Below are 17,381 nucleotides of genomic sequence, written 5' to 3' on the forward strand. Positions count from 1 at the left end.
GGACAAGTCACCTATGTGGCATGAGTTTGAGGATAGTTTAAAAGAAAGTATGTAGTGTCTTGGACCATATGGAAGAGCATGGCATCTCATTTTAATAAACTGACCCACCCCTTGGAATGCCCTGCTGGATTAGCAGAAGTTGATTTCCCTGGGAAAGGGTTAAGTGAATACTGCTGTCTCGGTGTGAAGGGTGATCATCTCTCTTAGGTTAGAAGAGACCCTGGTTCTCCTGGGGGTCAGCCAAGTGAGTGGGCTGGGTATCTTCTGGGAGAAGCTCTGTGCAGCTGAGTCCTGGAGGAAAAGATAGTCTGGAGATTGTATTGCTCTTTAGGATCTCTTTAAAATAAATTCATACCAAAATAGGATTGTATCTTTGTCCCTTGCAGCCTGTAGAGTCATACATGCAGCATCTAAAGTATTCTGTTGCTTCCCACTTTGATGCTGCAATTCCTGTGGTTTAGATGTATTTCTATGTGTAAAGTCTGCCTAAAATGTCTGGTCTCCTATTTTCTAAGCATCGGTGGTTGATGCAGACAGAAAGTGTCCGCCCTGTTTGTCCTGCTCCTGTTGTGATTTAAAAGCAGTGATAACTGCGAAGTCTTAGAGATGAGGTGGGAGGAACTCTTCTTGGGAAAGACAGGTAAGTCACTCTAGAAAGAACCTGTCCTTGGAAGTTTTTAAGCTGGTCCTTGCTATCAGCGCTGGACTCTTGTGATGAAGGATATATTCTGTTGGAGATTGATCCCCAAGAACAGGAAAAATAGAGTATTTTTTTTTCTCCCTTAAGTTAGGGAAATAATATGAAAGTACACAAGAGAGTCTACAGTTTTTACAAGAGTGAAAGTTCAAGGTAAAAAGTTAATGGAGGAGTCTAGATTTAAGTTATGCTGATTCTAATTCTGAACAACAGCATGGAATAGTTGTGCCTTAAGCTTGCATACTTTCTATTTTCCATGGTAGCCACCTAGCACAGACTAACGCTGACTCTGGTTGAGTGCATTCCTGCTCCTGTACCTACGGGGAATACCGTAAGCATGTGCCTGCACAGAAGAACCCCGGCTAGCTGTGGGAGCACAGAGCTCTCTGTAGGTTGATTTACCCATTTAGTCAGTATCTCTACAGTATGCTTCTGTGACAGCAGTCTAGACATACCCATATTGGTATAAGTCACCTTTATGTAAGTCTAACTACACACACTAGGGCTTTTACTGCTAATAAACTCTCTCTGTTTACAGATCGTATCCTTAACCAAGAGAGCCGTATCACGCACACTTAAAATTCTTAGATTTAGACCACACCTACAAAATATTGTGTGGAACATTCAGTGAAAGCACGCTTTCTTGTTTTGTTTAACTTGAAAACTCTTTAGGCAATGCAGTCGTTACTGGTTTATTAAAGGACTTTGAAGGTGGCACTTTAAGGTAAAACTGACAAGTGAGAATTCATTTTGTAGGACTGCTTCATGGCCAGTTCTAGTTTCCATAGAAACAGTTACGGCAGTAAAAGGCAGGTAAGTAAAATGCAGGTTTTAAAAGCAGTCAGCATTTTTACATTACCTTAAAAAGGTGTGTTGCCATAGAAATGCAGTGTTTTAAATTGCCAAAGAATTTTAATTTTCTATTCTAGCAAAATATAAGCTGATTGTTTTTCTGGAGAGAAAACAAAGGACAGAACAAGGCTACCTTCAGTTCCTGCCATCTGCTTAGGTGAGAGAGAAGATAAGGTTGCTTCATGCCTCAGTTTCCTCTTTTGAAAACTGGGGATAGTGGGTTCCTTGGGTTGTAGCGCATAACCCCAATTTTTGTTAACATTAGTCATTAAAAGTTCTCGAGATCTGTCAGTTGTAGCTGTTAGAGAACTGTTGCTGAGTGGGAGTGAGTGAATGGATAGATGCTGGAGTGGGACTTAGCTCTAATCCAAGCCCTACTTTCACTAACTGCTTTAGCTTTCTCTGCCTCTCTTTCAATGCATATTGCTTTGCCTGTCCTGTCTTTTTAGTCTCCATGTCCTAGGAGGCAATTGTGGTCCCCTGGTTTATATTCATATAGAATATTTTTCCTGGAATCCTAAATGATTTCTGAGTGTTCTTGTCCTCAAATCCTTGGATTGTGAGTTTGTATTCATGAGTGTATGTATTTTACACAAACCACCTGAGAAGTGAAGGTTTTCTTTCAAAGTAATAAGTGTAAAAAAAAAAGAGATTGGCTCTGTGACCCTAAGTTGCTACTTCTGTGGATCTGTCCATACTTGCTTATTTCAGTGATGAGCACCATACACGGAAGAAGTTGCTAATTCATTATCCAGAATAACAATTCATTTATGAACAACCAGTAAGGTGTGGAGCCAGTGGAGCCATGTGAAGAATTAGGAGACAAAGTACTGAAAATCTGCTTGTCAAAGAAATGCTGTTTGGTTTACTTTGGGAGCGAGCCGACCCTGTCGCTTACTGGGGAAAAGATGTGCCTAGCAAAGATCGTATCTTTATACTTACCTCTAAATGGAAGGGGAGCAAGTTCAGACACCACAGGCAACCTGAATTTTGAAACTTCCTTTTTTGGTGTGGTGCTGTGTTCTTTATTGCTCTTTGAGCATAGTCTCCATCCCTCCTGCCCCAACAGTGCAGGCTGGTGAGCAAAAAAAAAAATGTTCACCACAGGAGATAAGAGTAGTTATAATAATTGGACGCCATCCTCTAGGAGCCCCCAGCATTATGAAAACATTTTTGTGGATGTTTGTTGGCAGCAGGGAAATGCTGAGTCAGGAATCTTGGGTTTCGTTCCCAGCAACGTGCCCTGTCAGGCACAGAGGGTTTCCTCCTAACTTCTGTCACCTGTTTCTGCTCTCCACTCTCTCCTCGAATTGTCATTTATTAGGCCTTTCATTGCATTCACAGTCTCAGTTCATCTCTGCACCACACATCATGGTCAAACCTGCTTCCTCCCCACTTCGTTCCCTTTTTCTTTCCTAACTCTATCCTTGTCAGCCTCTGACAGTTGCAAACACCGGTATAATCCCCCTGCCTAACTGACCTGGCGTGGTTCGCAGCCCCGTTCAGATTCCAGCAGGCTGTTCCTTGCTTCTTCCCAAGGCACCAGGAGGGGATCTTTCCTTCACCACGTAGCGTGCAGCAGGAACAAGCTGCAATTTCAGGGAAACAGCCTCCTCCTACCTCCCAGGACCCCCGACCTAGTAGCACCCTCCAAGTTTCTAATTGTGGGTTTCTTGTATCCAAGCATGAAAATAAACATAGTTAAAAATTAAAACTCTTGTCTCTTGCCCAAACTAGAGCAAGTACACACTGTACTTGCAGATGGCAGAAACCATCCGCCTCTCCTTGACACTTTAAAGTGTCAAATCAAGGCAGCTTTCATCACAGACATGATTGGTAAAGTTGAGGCAGACTTTTAGAGACTTTTAGTTTGTGCATCTACTAGTTAGTGTCTCCCCATTTAGCCTTTTTTTTGTTCCCTGAGAAAGTGTCCTTATGCTCTGGTGTGACAGATGTGATTATACTGTGCATTTGGGCATTTGTCAACCTCTTCTGTCCCACCAGCTCAAGTGATTTTGTAAGCTGTTGGCTGGCTAAGAAGAGTGAAGGACCCGATGACATTATGGGCTTGCACATTTCAAGAAAGTGGATGCACAGGTAAAAGGAGGAGGCCCAGATTAGTGCTATTAATAAGGGGGTAGAAAGAAAGTCATATAACACCAGAGAAACCATGCACAAAACAACCTCTAAGAACCCATTTTTTGTAACTTTTGCTGCCACAAGAACCATTTGTTCTTGCACTGCAGTGCTCTTTTAAGAGTTGACTAGACTGTTTTGCCTGAAGCTGGCTAGCAGAGGTCACCCCAAGGCAAACATTCACGATGGGGAACTGCAAATGAACTTAAAATCTGGTAAAGGTGCAGCATCTGTGTCAGGGTAGAGAGTTGAATTTATCATTGTTAGGGATGCCACCAGCCCATTCCCACTAATACCTTTTAAATGTGCGATGGCAACTATACTAATCCAGTCACAGTAATTTACAAGTTGAAACCAGCCCAGATTAACAAGATTGCCCGAACATAACATAACCTGGAATTTGTCAGTGAAAGAAATAACCTAAAGGAACAATTTTCAGCAAGAGTTGAACCATCGAACAGCGTGGTGCCAATTAACCTGGCACAACATCTCCTACACTCTTGTTTTAGCTTGCTTTTTGTTATAGATTGGAAGAGTGAACACTCCTTTCCTACCAGCCAGAACTGGAGCTCTCTGCCAGCTTTGCCTGGGATGAGCAAGCTGTGAATGTGCGAGCATGTATGGGCCTAAACATCTGCTTGTCTTGCTTGAAAACTGGAGGAAGAGCTGCAGCTAAACTATTGCTTTGATAGAAGAACTAGATGTCTCAGCCTTAATCTTAATTCATCTTTTTAATTTCCCCAAATTAGAAGTAAAGCAGAGAGGAAAGTAGTCCCACCTCTGCTGGGAGCATGGTAAGATAAATCACAAGTGTATGTCACTGTGTAAGAGTCGATGGCATTAAATGAAGCATGCACCAAGGCTGTTACCGAGCTGAGAAGTTCCTCCCAGTGGTGGAGACCTCATCCAAACATTGCAGTGGTACCTGGAAATAAGAGGGAGGAATCTGTTCCCACAAATGCCTTCCCCAACAATAGTCATCAGAGCCCTGCAGGCCTACCTGATTTTAAAATGTGCTTTCTTGCCAAAATAGAAGGTGGTAGGGAAATGGAAACGGGTGTTTGGAGTTCGGTTTTTCTCCTATTGCCAAAACTGAAGTCATTCCCAGTGAGAGCGTAGGAGTTGGCCTTGCATGTGTGTAAAACTCTTCTTCGCTGTAATGTCCACAAAGAACTGAGCCACGACAAGCCAGCAGGGGTTCTGAAACTGCTGCCTCCACTGCTGACTAATACTCTCTCATTGATTCCTTCCCTTACCTTGTCTTTTTTTTCCCCTCCAAGAATGTCTCTTGAACTTAATTCCTGGTTCAAAGTAGTTATAGTCTCTCTCTTTGTTCTTCTGGGGGTACAGTGATCCAGGACAAACATAACAGGAGCAAAGTGATACAGAGAGGAGTTTTTGTTGGAACTCCCAATGTAGGAAAGGATGAGAAATGGAGAGGAAGCAGAGAGAGGAGGATTTAGCAAAAAGATGTTTGAAATTAGTCCATTGAAAAAGGCTAAGAAATAATTGCCTAATGATGCTTCAGACATCTGTTTCAGACCAGGCAGCAGGTGCTGCGTGTAATGAAAGCAAGGACTTGTACTATTTTATTTTCTGTAAATAGAAAGCAAGGAAGGAAATGAGGGCATGAAAAAAAATGGAGTAAGAGAATATTTATCATAAACAGCTGGACAAATTTATCCAGAGCAGAGTAATACATGCTCTTTCTATGCCTTCCTTACACTGTCCCTCAACAGTTCCTGTTCTGCAGGGTGCTTCGTCATTTTGAAAAGACTGATCCCTTTGATGCTCAAAGTTAGAGGCTAAAGTAAGAGCTGGCCACCAAAATGCCTCTAAAGATCAAAATGTTCAGGGCAACGTAATTGTCACTCAGATGCTGCTACTGCCTGATGGAGATGGCCCCAAAGGAAGAACCTGCCTGTGCCCCACAGGTGGTCTCTGTGTGTTTGGCTGCCTTTTAGAGACCTGCCTGGAGAGGAAAAGAGCCACTTCACCAGCAGCTTACAAATGCTCTTGATAGTGAAATGTTTTTTAGGGTTTTGTCTCTCATGCTGCATGGACACAGCCTAATACATGCCCAAATCCAAAGAAATGACTGGAATTACCTGGATAGCATGTCGGCCAGTGGTCCTGTGCCACACTCCACAGGTGAAAAGCACACCTAAACCAGGCCTTGCCGGAGAAACCGTAGCTTGTCTTCCACAAGAAGTTCTAAGTAATAAAATCACTGTTGATTCAGGAGGGGTTGCATGCGTAAAAATAGCGAACAAGGAAATTCAAGTTTAAAAAGGACTTGGTAGAAATTTTAAATCTATTAGTACAGAGGACTCAGTGTCCATGTGTATGCTAAGAGGCCACATGGGAAGAAAATGCAAATGAAGAATACTTCTTCCTAGTTCTAATTCGGTCATAACAAGCTTGCCTTTTCAACAACAGATTGCCAAGTTTTTTGCAGACTGAGGCAGAAAATGGCATTGAAATCTCCTTTTGAGAACAGTGAGCACAACTGAAGTCAGGGACAGCACCTGGGAATTAGCCTGGGGAATCACAATCCAAACCTGTGATAAGTTTGAAAAACTTCAGCTGCCACAAATGTAAGCCTGATGTTTATGTAAGGCATAAGAAAAGCACGGTTTGGGCTTGCTTTATTTTATTTGTTTTAACCATGTTATCAGATATCTACAAAACCTTCATAACAATGGAAAAGTACAAAGTGTATGTCAATGAAAAACAGTCTGCTGTTTGCTGCTACTACCCTAAGCAGAGCGTGTGATGCACCTACTGCTGTTGAAGTCTTTCATCCACAGCTCCGGTAAGGGAGGACTGAAAGATAACGTTAGTAATGGACAGGTTAAATTCTAGGAAAAGCGCCTCAGGAAAAGTATATTCTATAATTTAAGTAGAGAGGGTGAAGCAGCTCTTATAGTGTAAGAAAAAGCTGTTAGCCATTGGGAAAGCATGTACACTGCTAGCAGGGGGAATAATTACTTTGTGTTCTCGGTTATACTAGGTTGCACATGGGCTGATAAAGCAGCGTGCTCTGGTGCAGTCTGGGAGGGGAAGGGGCACGCTACCGAGTCTACAGGGCTGCTCGGCCAGGACTGCAGCTGGGATCATCAGCTCCCTCTGCCACATTAGCTGGACATATTTATCTCAAGAGTGAATTTCATTTGAAGAGCAGTAATTTCCCAAGAAAATGAGATGCAGCTCACTTGGAAAAAAAAAAAGAGAGAAAAAAAAGAAAAAGATTGCATCATGCTTTGTGTTTTCAGAGTTTGAGATTTGAATGCCAGACAGGCTCTACTATTCTTGTCACTCGTATCAAAAGGCATGTATGTTGAAAACCTGAAGTGGAAGAACTGCATGGCAAGCAACCCTTTTAAGAAACTGAGGTTTTGTGAGTACAGAAGCTGAGATGGGAGTGTAACAAAGCCTCTGTGTTGTGCTGTTGCATATCAGAGCCAAAAAAACCCTAAGGGGCACATCTCTAGTACCATGTCTAGCAGATTATGCATGCAACTCTGCTTGCCAGTAATGAGTTGTGTGGCTAATCTGTCATGCACAGCACCGAAACACTCCCCTTCCCCCAGGAGGCTGAGCTCATGGGGCATTTTGCTTCCACCCAAGGTGCTGAGCACCGTTAAATCTTCTCATACTTAATAGGACAGGAAAACATTTGATTGTCACAAGGGCAGACCTGGCTGCCCAGCCCTGACAAATAGAAAAGCAGAAGCAGGAAGGAAATGTCTTTGAACAGCGACTCGAGACACTCAGAAAAGGTTGTTAGGCTACAGTGTGCTGGATGATATTTGGGAGGGTGGGGGTGGTTACTTATCTACAGTGATATGCCACGAATTAATAAGAAGCATTAAAAATGGCCTTAATGGAGGTCCCTTAATGGTCTGTCCCTTGTTTGATTTTCTCACTGTTTTTATGATCCAAGTGTTTTCAATTTACAACTCTAATGCTTATTTACAAAAAAATTGCCATCATGACAAAGTTCTCTTGCAATATGAAAACCCAAGTCATGCTCCAGCTCTGAGACCGTCACATGCACGTTCTGTCATGCATCAGCTTTTTCTGTAATTGGAGTGAAATTGAGGTTGCTGGGCTGTAGCTCTATTAGGTCTGTGAGGCTAATATGGTTACCTGTTCAGTCAAAAAAATGCCCCAGCACTCACCTAGCAAATCAGTAGAAAAAATGCTTTTCAAATAGCTCTTTTATCTCAGTCTTCAGAAGTCTGAATTTCCTGGGGAGCTCCTGAGATGGATTTTACTGGAATCATGAGTCTGTAGAGGTGAATTATTAACTCAGCTGTTAATATTGACATTAATATACATATTAAAATTCAAGTGATTGTTAGTAGTGATATTCCCATGCAGTGACAGGACTTCAGGAAGAAAGACTTTAAGAAAGAAATATAAAAACTAGGACATTTAAGATTAAAACACCTAGAGTTAGTAATTTTCCTACAAATTTGCTTGGTCTGTGTTTTCATGGTCCCAGTCAGGTACAAGCTCTTCAGCACGTGGGCCCAGCCATCCAACGAGCCTGCTGTGCTTTTCGCTGCATGCTGTTTTTCTCTCCTTGAGCCCCAGCAGCCTGAGCCTGGCTCTCCAGCACAAGGGCCAGGCAGGCACTGTCAGCTCCATTTTCCCAGCTGCTGCCTAAGAGAGGAGCCGATTTTCTCAAGCCTGAAGCATAATAAGGGGTTTTGGTTACTTTCTGCTAGTCTTGCAATAGCTTGGGATCGGACTCCCACTAGACTGGGTGTTGTACATATTTTAGAAGAACAATCCATGCCCCTAGCAACATACATTTTTTTTTCCTATGCAGATGGATGGATGCAGCAAGCAAACAAGGAGAGCAGAAGGTGACAATGAGAGCAAAATCATTAGACAGCAGGAGGAGGGGAGCCAGATCTGACAAGGGCTGGGCAGGCTTTGCAGCTGGAGAAGGTTGTCTGGAACAGGGGAGAATTAAGTTGCCTTGAACAGAGGAAAGGTGAACAGGGGACTAGATACCGTGAAAGTACAGGGTAGTCGCTAAGGGAGCACAAACCCCAAAGCATCATTAAGGTTTCCCTGAAAATAGCAGCTCCTTCCTCACAAGAACAGATGAGAATACCCATAAAAAGATGCCAATTAGTAAGAATGTCAGGAAGGATGGGGCAAAGTGTTTGGAGAATGATGTATTTTTTTTCTTTTTCCCTCACAATGAAATGTTTTGAAAGCTGATTTTAAACAAAGCCTGAGTGTTTTTAATGATGGGGGAAACCTTTATTCTTTTTTGGATAGGATAATGGGAGAAGGGGATGAAATGTGTAATGTATATAGATAATGGCTCACAGGAAAGAGGTATCCAAGACCCAGAAGACTTATCATGCTGGGCATATTTTTATCAATGCGTTATTTGAATATTTACATTGTCGGGGAAGAATTTTCTTTGTTTGCTCTGCACACCAGGGACTTCTTGGCCAGTCTAAACAGTAAAGGTTCCTAATGTAAATAATTGCTATACTGCCTTGTGTCATGCATGAGGGTTAGAGGTGGGATGTCCCTCAAAGAGGAGAGAAGGGAGTGCACTGGAAGGAGAAAGTGATAATAGAGGTGGACACTTCTCCTCTCCTATCCCAACACCAAGAGTTGGTCTAGCATATGCTCCATGCCTGGAATGGGACATCAGAAATTTAACTTGCTCTGTCTGCTCACTAGTTTTGGTGAACTGGGTGTAGCAGCTGAGGAGAGAGGAGAAGGCTGGGTCCAAGCATCTTCCTCTCCGCAGTCTGGAAGGAAGGCGTTATGCAGCACGTAGCTGTATGCTGGTGGCGTTGCTCCTGTTTTTCCTTGCTTTTTTAAGCTGCTTGTGGAAACCACCTATGGACTTCCTCACTTTGAAACATCAGCCTTCAGGCTTAGGTATCTGTGACTTTGTGATTCCAGTGTGTATCTTATGATCCTTGCTGAAGGGTTAATAACGCAGTACAAAAGTTGTGATTCAAAAAGTGGGCTCATAGAGCATATAGTGAAATCCCACTGAGATTGACTGTTCTGTCACTGTAAATAGGGGACTTTCTTTTGCCAAGAGCTGGGACCTTTCCACACTCCTAGACTTGCAGGTCTGCAGCTGTCAGCAGTGCTTAGGGAGCTTACTGGAAAATCTGTTCAGGCTGCGATCGAAGACACTACAGTCAGTGGAGGAAATAGAGATCTTAGTGACTTCAGTTCATTTGGTGAATAGCTAATGAACTTCATAAAGCGAGCTGCTGGCTGGGAGATCACATGCAAGTTACCTTTTCTGAGGTAACTGCCTCCAGAATAAACATATGCAAAGTAATTACACGTTACTGAATAAGAACACCCTGAAATTTCTTGGGCAAGCTCTTCTTGAAGTGCGACCAGGGGAGGATAAGGGTTGTTTCAGTATCTAATGTATATACAAAGAGATGAAACGGTTATCACTCTAAAAGCCCCCGTGATAGTCTGTGCAACCTCCCTCCAACTTTCATCACTGGGTAGGGGGCCAGGACATTGCCAACCTCCCTCAGCGGCCATAAACCGTGGGCCTTGTGGGCTGAGGGCTGGGCTCGGACCCTTGTGTTTCTGGTGTGACCTTGGCCATATTTGGGGCACATTTTGCAACGATGGAGTGCCCCGAGGGTCCCCACCCTTCCCAAGCCCTCCTCGGCCCCTGGGGACCTCCTGGAGGCCGGGCAGAGGCAGCGGGCTGGGGAGAGATGTGTGAGGGGGACGTGTGAGAATATCCCCGCCGGCAGGCACCGGGCGGCCGCCATCTCAGGGCAGGCCGCGCCCCCCGCTCCCCACCGCCACCAGCACCCGGGGGGCGGCGGCTCCCGCTCCCCTCAGGCCCCGTCCCGCCGGGGGCCGCCCTGAGGCGGGGACGGCGGCCGAGCCCTGCCCCTCCCGCCGGAGCCGCCGCCGAGCCGGAGGCTGCGGGCAGGGCGCGGAGCCGGGCCGGAGGGAGGGGAGGGAAGGGGAGAGAAGGGGAAAGGAGAGGAGCCGCCGCCGCCGCCGCGGCGCGGGGCGGAGCCGGAGCCGGGAGCGGGGCATCCTCCTCCCTCCTGCCTGCCCGCCTGCCTCGCCGGCCGGCATCGCGGCGGCGGGCAGCGCGGCCGGAGGGTGCAGGGAGCCGGCGGGAGCCCCGCCGGGACCGGGAGGAGCGCCGCGATGCTGTCCTACAGCGTGCTGGACGCCAACGTGGTGGACGTGGAGAAGCGGAGGAACCCCTCGAAGCACTACGTGAGTGGCGGGGGGCAGCGCCCCGGGGGGCTCCGGGCTGTGTGTGTCCCCTTCCAGCACACGACGGGACGCTCTCCTCCGCGTTGTGTCCATCCCAGGCACTGCCCGGTGCCTGCTGTAGGGTCACCGAGCCAGAGGTGCTGAACAGGGTTTTGCTCCTTTTCTCCCAGAAAGTTACATCGAGACCTTTATTTTGGGGGGTGGAGGCGGTTTGGATGGTTATCAAGGCACCCTCAGCATGTGGGTTCGCTTTCATCTCGCGTTTGCCTTCCTCCTTTCACACCTTGCCGCTAACAGAGCGGCATCAGGTGAGGTTTAACAACCTCTCAGACCCTGCCGCTGCAGGGTGTCATGTGGAAGGCTCTTTGCCTGCAGGAGTTCACGGTGGAGTAGCTTTTGCCCATCCACATAATGAGAAAAGACACATTTTCTTCATTTCCTGGCTCTGTTTCTGGGTTTTAGTTACACGTAGTCCTTTATTTCTCTTCTCAGAATACGACCTGTGTTTAGATACACAGGTTAGGTTTTGTGTATACAGAAGGTAAATCACCCTGCTTCGGTAAGGAAAAGCCCAAGGGGTGCTGCATCTGGAGTGAAACCCCTCAGAGTACGCTGTTTGCCCTGGCACTGCACATCTGCCAGCTTTCTTTGGAGCTGGTTGCTGTTTGAATGGGTTACCTGAAAGGTAAGACCAAAGATAGGACGTGAAGCTTTGTATTAGCATATCATATCACTGAGCTTGTTCCTCTAAGGCATCAACCGTAACCCAGCTCAAGGCTAGAGGGCACTATGTTGCTGAGAGATGCTGATTTGCAGACGTGAGGCTGAAGCTCTGATCCGCTGTGCAATTAAATGTCTTGTGCCCGATTCGTAGGGGTGGGAGCTCCAGGTCTCGTCCTCTCAGCTTGCCAGCTGGACCTGGGCATTCAGGCTATTACTCATTTACCGCTTCTGCGTGGGAGAGACTACTACTGCTTTTGGAAATTGTTACTGGGTTGTGGCTGACACCACTGCAGGCTGTTATCTCACCTGAAAGGTGGCCGCGATTTGGCAGCAGAGGCTCTGGAGCCTCTGTAGAGAAGTATGTCTGCTAAGCAGCAAGTTATGCAAAGGAACTGGGAACAATAGCTTCCTGATCACCAGGAAAATTGAAGTTAATTTGTTATTTGTTGGAAAATAACCAGAGAAGAGGGATTTAAATCCTGTATTGTCAGGCGTGAAACAAAATATTTCTCTTGTTCTCCTGCAGAAATGCTTCCATGTTTCCTTGATGATTGTTGTTACTGCATTTTACCAACAGTAACCCAAATTGTTACAAGCAGCTTTCCACAAGGCTTCTAGTGGGAAACTATTTCTCCCCCTTCACCCCGCTCTCCATACCCTGTTTCTAATGTTGTCTTCTGCACAACAGCTCCATATCCTTGTGTGTCCAGTTCTTGGTCAAAAAAAATTGCAAATTAAATGGTTTGTTGTGTGAATAGTTTTGTGTCTGCCTTTCGTCCAGCTGACTCTGTCTCTGGCTGAACAGTGTTCAGCACAATGGATTTTGGTTCACAAACAAGCATTGGCGTAATTCAATTAAAAATGATCCATGTCCTTGTGAATCTCTTTCTTTTAGATGAGTGAATTAACCCGCAGGTCCAGAAGTCTTGGCTGCTGCTTTGTTTCCTAGATTACAGTTTGCTGCAGATGTATGTGCTGCAGCCTTTCATCTGGCTCTGGCTGAATAATTCACTCAGGGTGAACCAACGCTGTCAAAGAATTTAACTCCCTGGATCTGATCCACTGGCTGCTAGTATCTGCGCTCTTTTACACCGCGATGCAACTATTTTCTTCCACAATAAGCGTAAAGGTGGCTTGCGATTTAGTTCCTTCCATCGCCCATGTATACTTTGGTCAGTACGAAGCTTGGTGCGCTCTGCCATATATTGCTCTGTAATACCATACAGCCCGCCTGCCTCCAACATCTGTAAACTCCTTCATGCCGTGCCTTAAGGCCACGCGACACATCATGGCATCAGATTAATGATGTATTTCTCTAGAGGATGGTGATGTGGGTTTTTCAGGCATTTTAACTTGAGCCCCTTTCCTTTTTAATTGCCATCTTTCAGGGCCGTGATGGAGGCAGATCTTAGGCAGTGTAGGCACGTGGAGAGGGCTAAATGCGAGTAGCACGTAATCCCCTGTGCTGCTTGGCCTAGATGCCAAGGATCATTCCCTGGAGCAGATGTCTTTGATGATACTAGCATAGCTTTTGTGGCTTTGACTCGAGAAAGAAAAAACAAGGAGATGGCTTTGCATATCATCTGCTGTGAGCCCTGTGCGTGAAACTTCTAAAGAGATTAATACCTCTCTGGAAGGCTTGTAGGGCTCTGCACGTGAGAAGAGATGCAAGTCTTAGATCCAGTGCTATTTGATAGGAACCCAGGCAGCTGTCCTTCCTAGGGGATCACCGCTAGGGAAGGGGTCTGCAGTGCCTCCCGCTGCATCCTGCTTGGCTTGCCTGGACAGCAGCATGTGGAAGAATAAACATGAGGCTGGATTAATAGCCACATACCTCTTTTATGGTGTATCGCTAGTATAAGCTACTACTGTTCCTACAACTTTTGATTTTCTGAATTTATTTCCTATTCTTTCTCCATACAGGTGGTCGTCTTAAAATTAATTTGCACTTGATGATACTATAAAAATGCTAAATCTCATTGCATTCTCCCTTTTTACTAAAAAAGCAAGAACAATGTCAGGAAGGTCAAGTCTGGGTTTGATGGGAAGAGCCTTGGCACAACAGGGGTCCCATACATTGACTGAGCAATGCTGTGGTGAAGCTGGGTGAATTAGGACATTTAATTTAGTGGTTGATGGTGTCAGTTAATGATTCTGGAACAAAAAAGCTGGTAAAAAAAAAAATCCAAATTCCTTTTCTAGCCTCTGCTAAGTTTTAAATGGTCCTAAAGTCTCTCTCTCAGTTGTGTGGAAATTTGGTCAGTTTTGGGGTTGCTTCTCTCGCTTTTAATCTGAAATTGCGATTGGCTGAATTTAAAACCCCAAACCAGAAATGGTTTCCTTACTTAACAAGACCCACTGTTGATGTTTGCCTCCCTTAACCCTTCCTAGAGGAGCTTAAACAAGCCAGGCTCCCCTCCCCTCTCTGCTTCCCAGTTTTCTCCAGACAGATAGCTCAGTTACTGCCTGTCTGCCTCCTTTAGGAGCCCTGCAGGGTGCCTCTGCCTGCCAGATGTGCTTGATCCTGCACTCAGGAAGGTGAGGAGGGGTTAGCACCTTCACCTGTTCGCAGCTTCAAGGCAAGCCGGGTAATGGCAAACATTCATTAGAAGCCAAATTAACAGGCTCCTCCCCAGCCCTTCCTGACCACTTGCTTTTCCACAAAGGGCTGATTAGTGATGTGCGTTATCTCAGCAGACATTTATATGCCTGAGGTCATTTCTGAGGTCTCTAAGTGTGTCTGTGTTATTCCGAGGGCAGGGATATGCACATCAGTACAGATTTCCTCTTCTAGCACTGCTCTGCTCCTCTTGTAGTGGGGCTTTGTGTGGTTTTCAGCTTTGTTCAGCGCAGAGGGAAGGTAAAATGCTCTTGCTTTAGAATTGGCTTCCCTGTCTCTTTCCAGTCAAATGAGCGAGGTGCGTTGCTGATTTTAGTCATAAGATGCCTGCCTGCTGTCCCAGCTCTTCTGCATGGTAATCGTTTCCTAACGCCACCCCTGAATGACTTGTGATGGGCTCTCATAGGAGCCTCTCTGCTGCATGGGTGTAGTCATGGGTTTAGCGGCAAGGATGTTTGATCCTGTGTTGGTTCTTCACAGCACCATGGGAGAAGGATTGGATTTCCCCCTGTTGGGGTCATCTAGCGCAGCCCTGATTCTTGTGCTGGGAGTGTCAGTAGCTCAGGGTAAGAAGAACTCAGCCTGGCTTTTTCTTTCTTTCTTTTTTTTTTTTTTTTTTTTGACTTTTTTAATTAGCAGAGCTAGAGATCATGAGCCACATCTCTTCCAGAGTGAGCTGGACATGAGGATATGATGGGCCTGGAGGTCACACGGCTGGTGGCCTGCAGGTGGACGTTGTGAGGGAATTGATGTGAAGCAGAAGGAGATGTTACGTGAGCAGATGGATTACCTATTTAGGACTTCTGTTCCATTTTCTGCCCTCTCCTTTTCCCCCAACAGGAAACTGTCTGTGGCTTTCTTTCAAGGGCCCACGATCCAGCTTGACTCACTGGTCTGAATTATTATTATTATTATTACTATTATCTTTGCTTCGGGTGCTGGGAGGAAGCCAGAAAATTAGTAGGCTTCTCTGTGACTTCATCATTCCTCAGAACTGAACTTCTGACTACTGGCAAGGGTTACGTCAAAAATGGCTGCGATCCCTGTGCATGGAGCAAAGGAGAGCTCAGGAGAAGGCCAGCCAGGTAGAATTCCCTCTCCCTTGCTCTGCTTTGCTCTGTATCAGGACCACCACCCTGCTGGGGCAGACTTGTGTCTTTCAAGGATGATTTCCACTGCTCTGCCTGTTTGAGATGTAAATCTTACACTGTTTTTAGGTCTGATAGGACGTGATGGGAATATAAAAAGTCAGTATTTCTAAGGCAAATCTGGAAGCTGTGGATACAGTTCTCTGCAGGTTAGTTCAACTCTTTGCCCCTGCTCCCTAATGGCTGGAGGAGCAGAAGGGAGAGATCAAACCTCACTAGTCCAAAGCTGCCTGCACCCACAAGTGCTCAGAGGACTGCTCACTTCCTTAGCACTGTAACCACTTGTTGATGGAAGTGTTGCTCATGGAAGCAAAATTCTTCTCTAACATCAGACGTTGCATGCTGTGGTTTTTTTTTTTGATTTTTCAAGCACCACTGTTTTATAATGCCAGTGTAACATCCATTTTTTTTCTGTTCAGTGCCATGGAAGATTGACTTTCTGCCCTCTCTCAGCATCCTCTTGCTCTCCCAGTGTCATATCTGGAAGCGAATCTGCCTTTGAGGTCTTTGCCATGTTACCTTGCCTTAGGAAGCACCCAAGAGATGCACAGCCCTTTGAGTTTGTTCAAGGCATACTTGCAAAGCAGCTGAGATACTTTAGGCATCTACCTGCTTTTCATCATGCCCTGTCTGGCAGTTATTACCTCTAAAACTGAAAGCCCCTTCAGAGGGCAGCGGGGTGGCCCACCAGGCTAAGGAGCGCTCACAGGCCTTCCTTCCACTGGACCTGTGGGTGGGTAACGTTAAGCCAAGAGGCAGTGATATCTAAATTCACCAGTTTGCCAAGTAAATGGCTGCCCCCAGCCTTAGAAATAGATTAAAAACCAATCGAAACATGAGGTAGTTGTCCTGGTTTGTCGTCTTAGGACAGGATGAGATACTGCAGGAGGCTCTGAGCCCCAGCAGGCCGTCTGCGTTGGCTCTCCCGGAGTTAGGCCGGCGGCACGTTGGGAGGGCGGCCAAAAGGAAAGTCACTGAAAAGCTTTTAGCAAGCCCGTGAGCTGGGGGTAACGGCTCCAAAAGCCTCCAATGTCCATTTTAAAAGTGACTGGGATGCCCCTACTGACTCTTACTGGGACTTGGTTGCCAGGGCAATGTAGGCCTAGGGGACAGCAGAAACGCTTTCAGCTGCTGCGAGCTGCAGGGTGGCCTCTGTGGCTTCTGGAGAGCCCTGAGTATGTGGGTGGGTGGACGGGTGCCAGGGCCCACTTGTGCAACACAACTTGCAGGGCTTGGTGGTCAGAATTAGCCCAGTTTGGCTGCTTTGAGCTAAAAGGGAGAGGAATCGAGGGACCGAAATCGTGCCCTTTTCCCAGAGGAGGAGGCTGAAGAGAGAAACGAGCAGACATCCGAAGGAAGCAAATGATGAAATAGGGAATGGAGCCAAGGCTTCCTGCATCCCACAGCAGCCTGTCTGTTGGTCCCGTGCACTGATCCTGCCCTGTCCATGGGCGTCTCAATGCACTGCCCTCCTTCCGTCCCTGCCAGGTAGGGTGTGTGCCAGTATTGGGCTCGTTTGGGAAGATGTGGCAAAGAAAGGTTAGCTGATTGGGCCCACAGCCACCCATAAAGTGCGTGGAAGCATTTTTTTTTTTTTCCTTTGGCTGTTAAAGCAGTCTTGAACTTTATCTGATAAAAGTGCTCAGCCTGAAAAAATACCCTCATATTCTGCCATTGTCTTCCTCAAAAACCATTTCCCATTTTATATGGATTAAACAGGAAGAGGGATTCAATGTGACCCTACCTGAGGCAGGAGGTGACGTACAAGCTCTCTAATTTAGTCAACTGGGAGGAAACAGCTGGACCTTCTAATGTGAGATGTTGTTTTTTTATTTTCCTTTTTTATGCTGTGTCCTCTTAATCGGAGCCTGCTCGCACAAAGGGAATTGGTTCCCAGATACCATGGAGAAGAGCAGAATTATTAGAGGGGGCTGACAGCACC

The 17,381-nt window shown here is 46.0% G+C and overlaps 1 protein-coding gene across 1 annotated transcript in view; it reads left to right on the forward strand.

The window, feature by feature from the left end:
• Positions 1-10,768: 10,768 nt before the first annotated feature.
• The window catches only part of SH3PXD2A (SH3 and PX domains 2A), a 252,573-nt gene continuing 245,960 nt past the window's right edge, over positions 10,769-17,381 (forward strand). Inside the window, exon 1 of the mRNA XM_035547572.2 lies at positions 10,769-10,948. Coding sequence (XP_035403465.1) covers positions 10,877-10,948 — 72 coding nt within the window. The 5' untranslated portion in view covers positions 10,769-10,876. The remainder of the gene's footprint in view (positions 10,949-17,381) is intronic.

The sequence above is a fragment of the Cygnus atratus genome, chromosome 7, assembly GCF_013377495.2.
Source record: "Cygnus atratus isolate AKBS03 ecotype Queensland, Australia chromosome 7, CAtr_DNAZoo_HiC_assembly, whole genome shotgun sequence".
Lineage (NCBI taxonomy): Eukaryota > Metazoa > Chordata > Aves > Anseriformes > Anatidae > Cygnus > Cygnus atratus.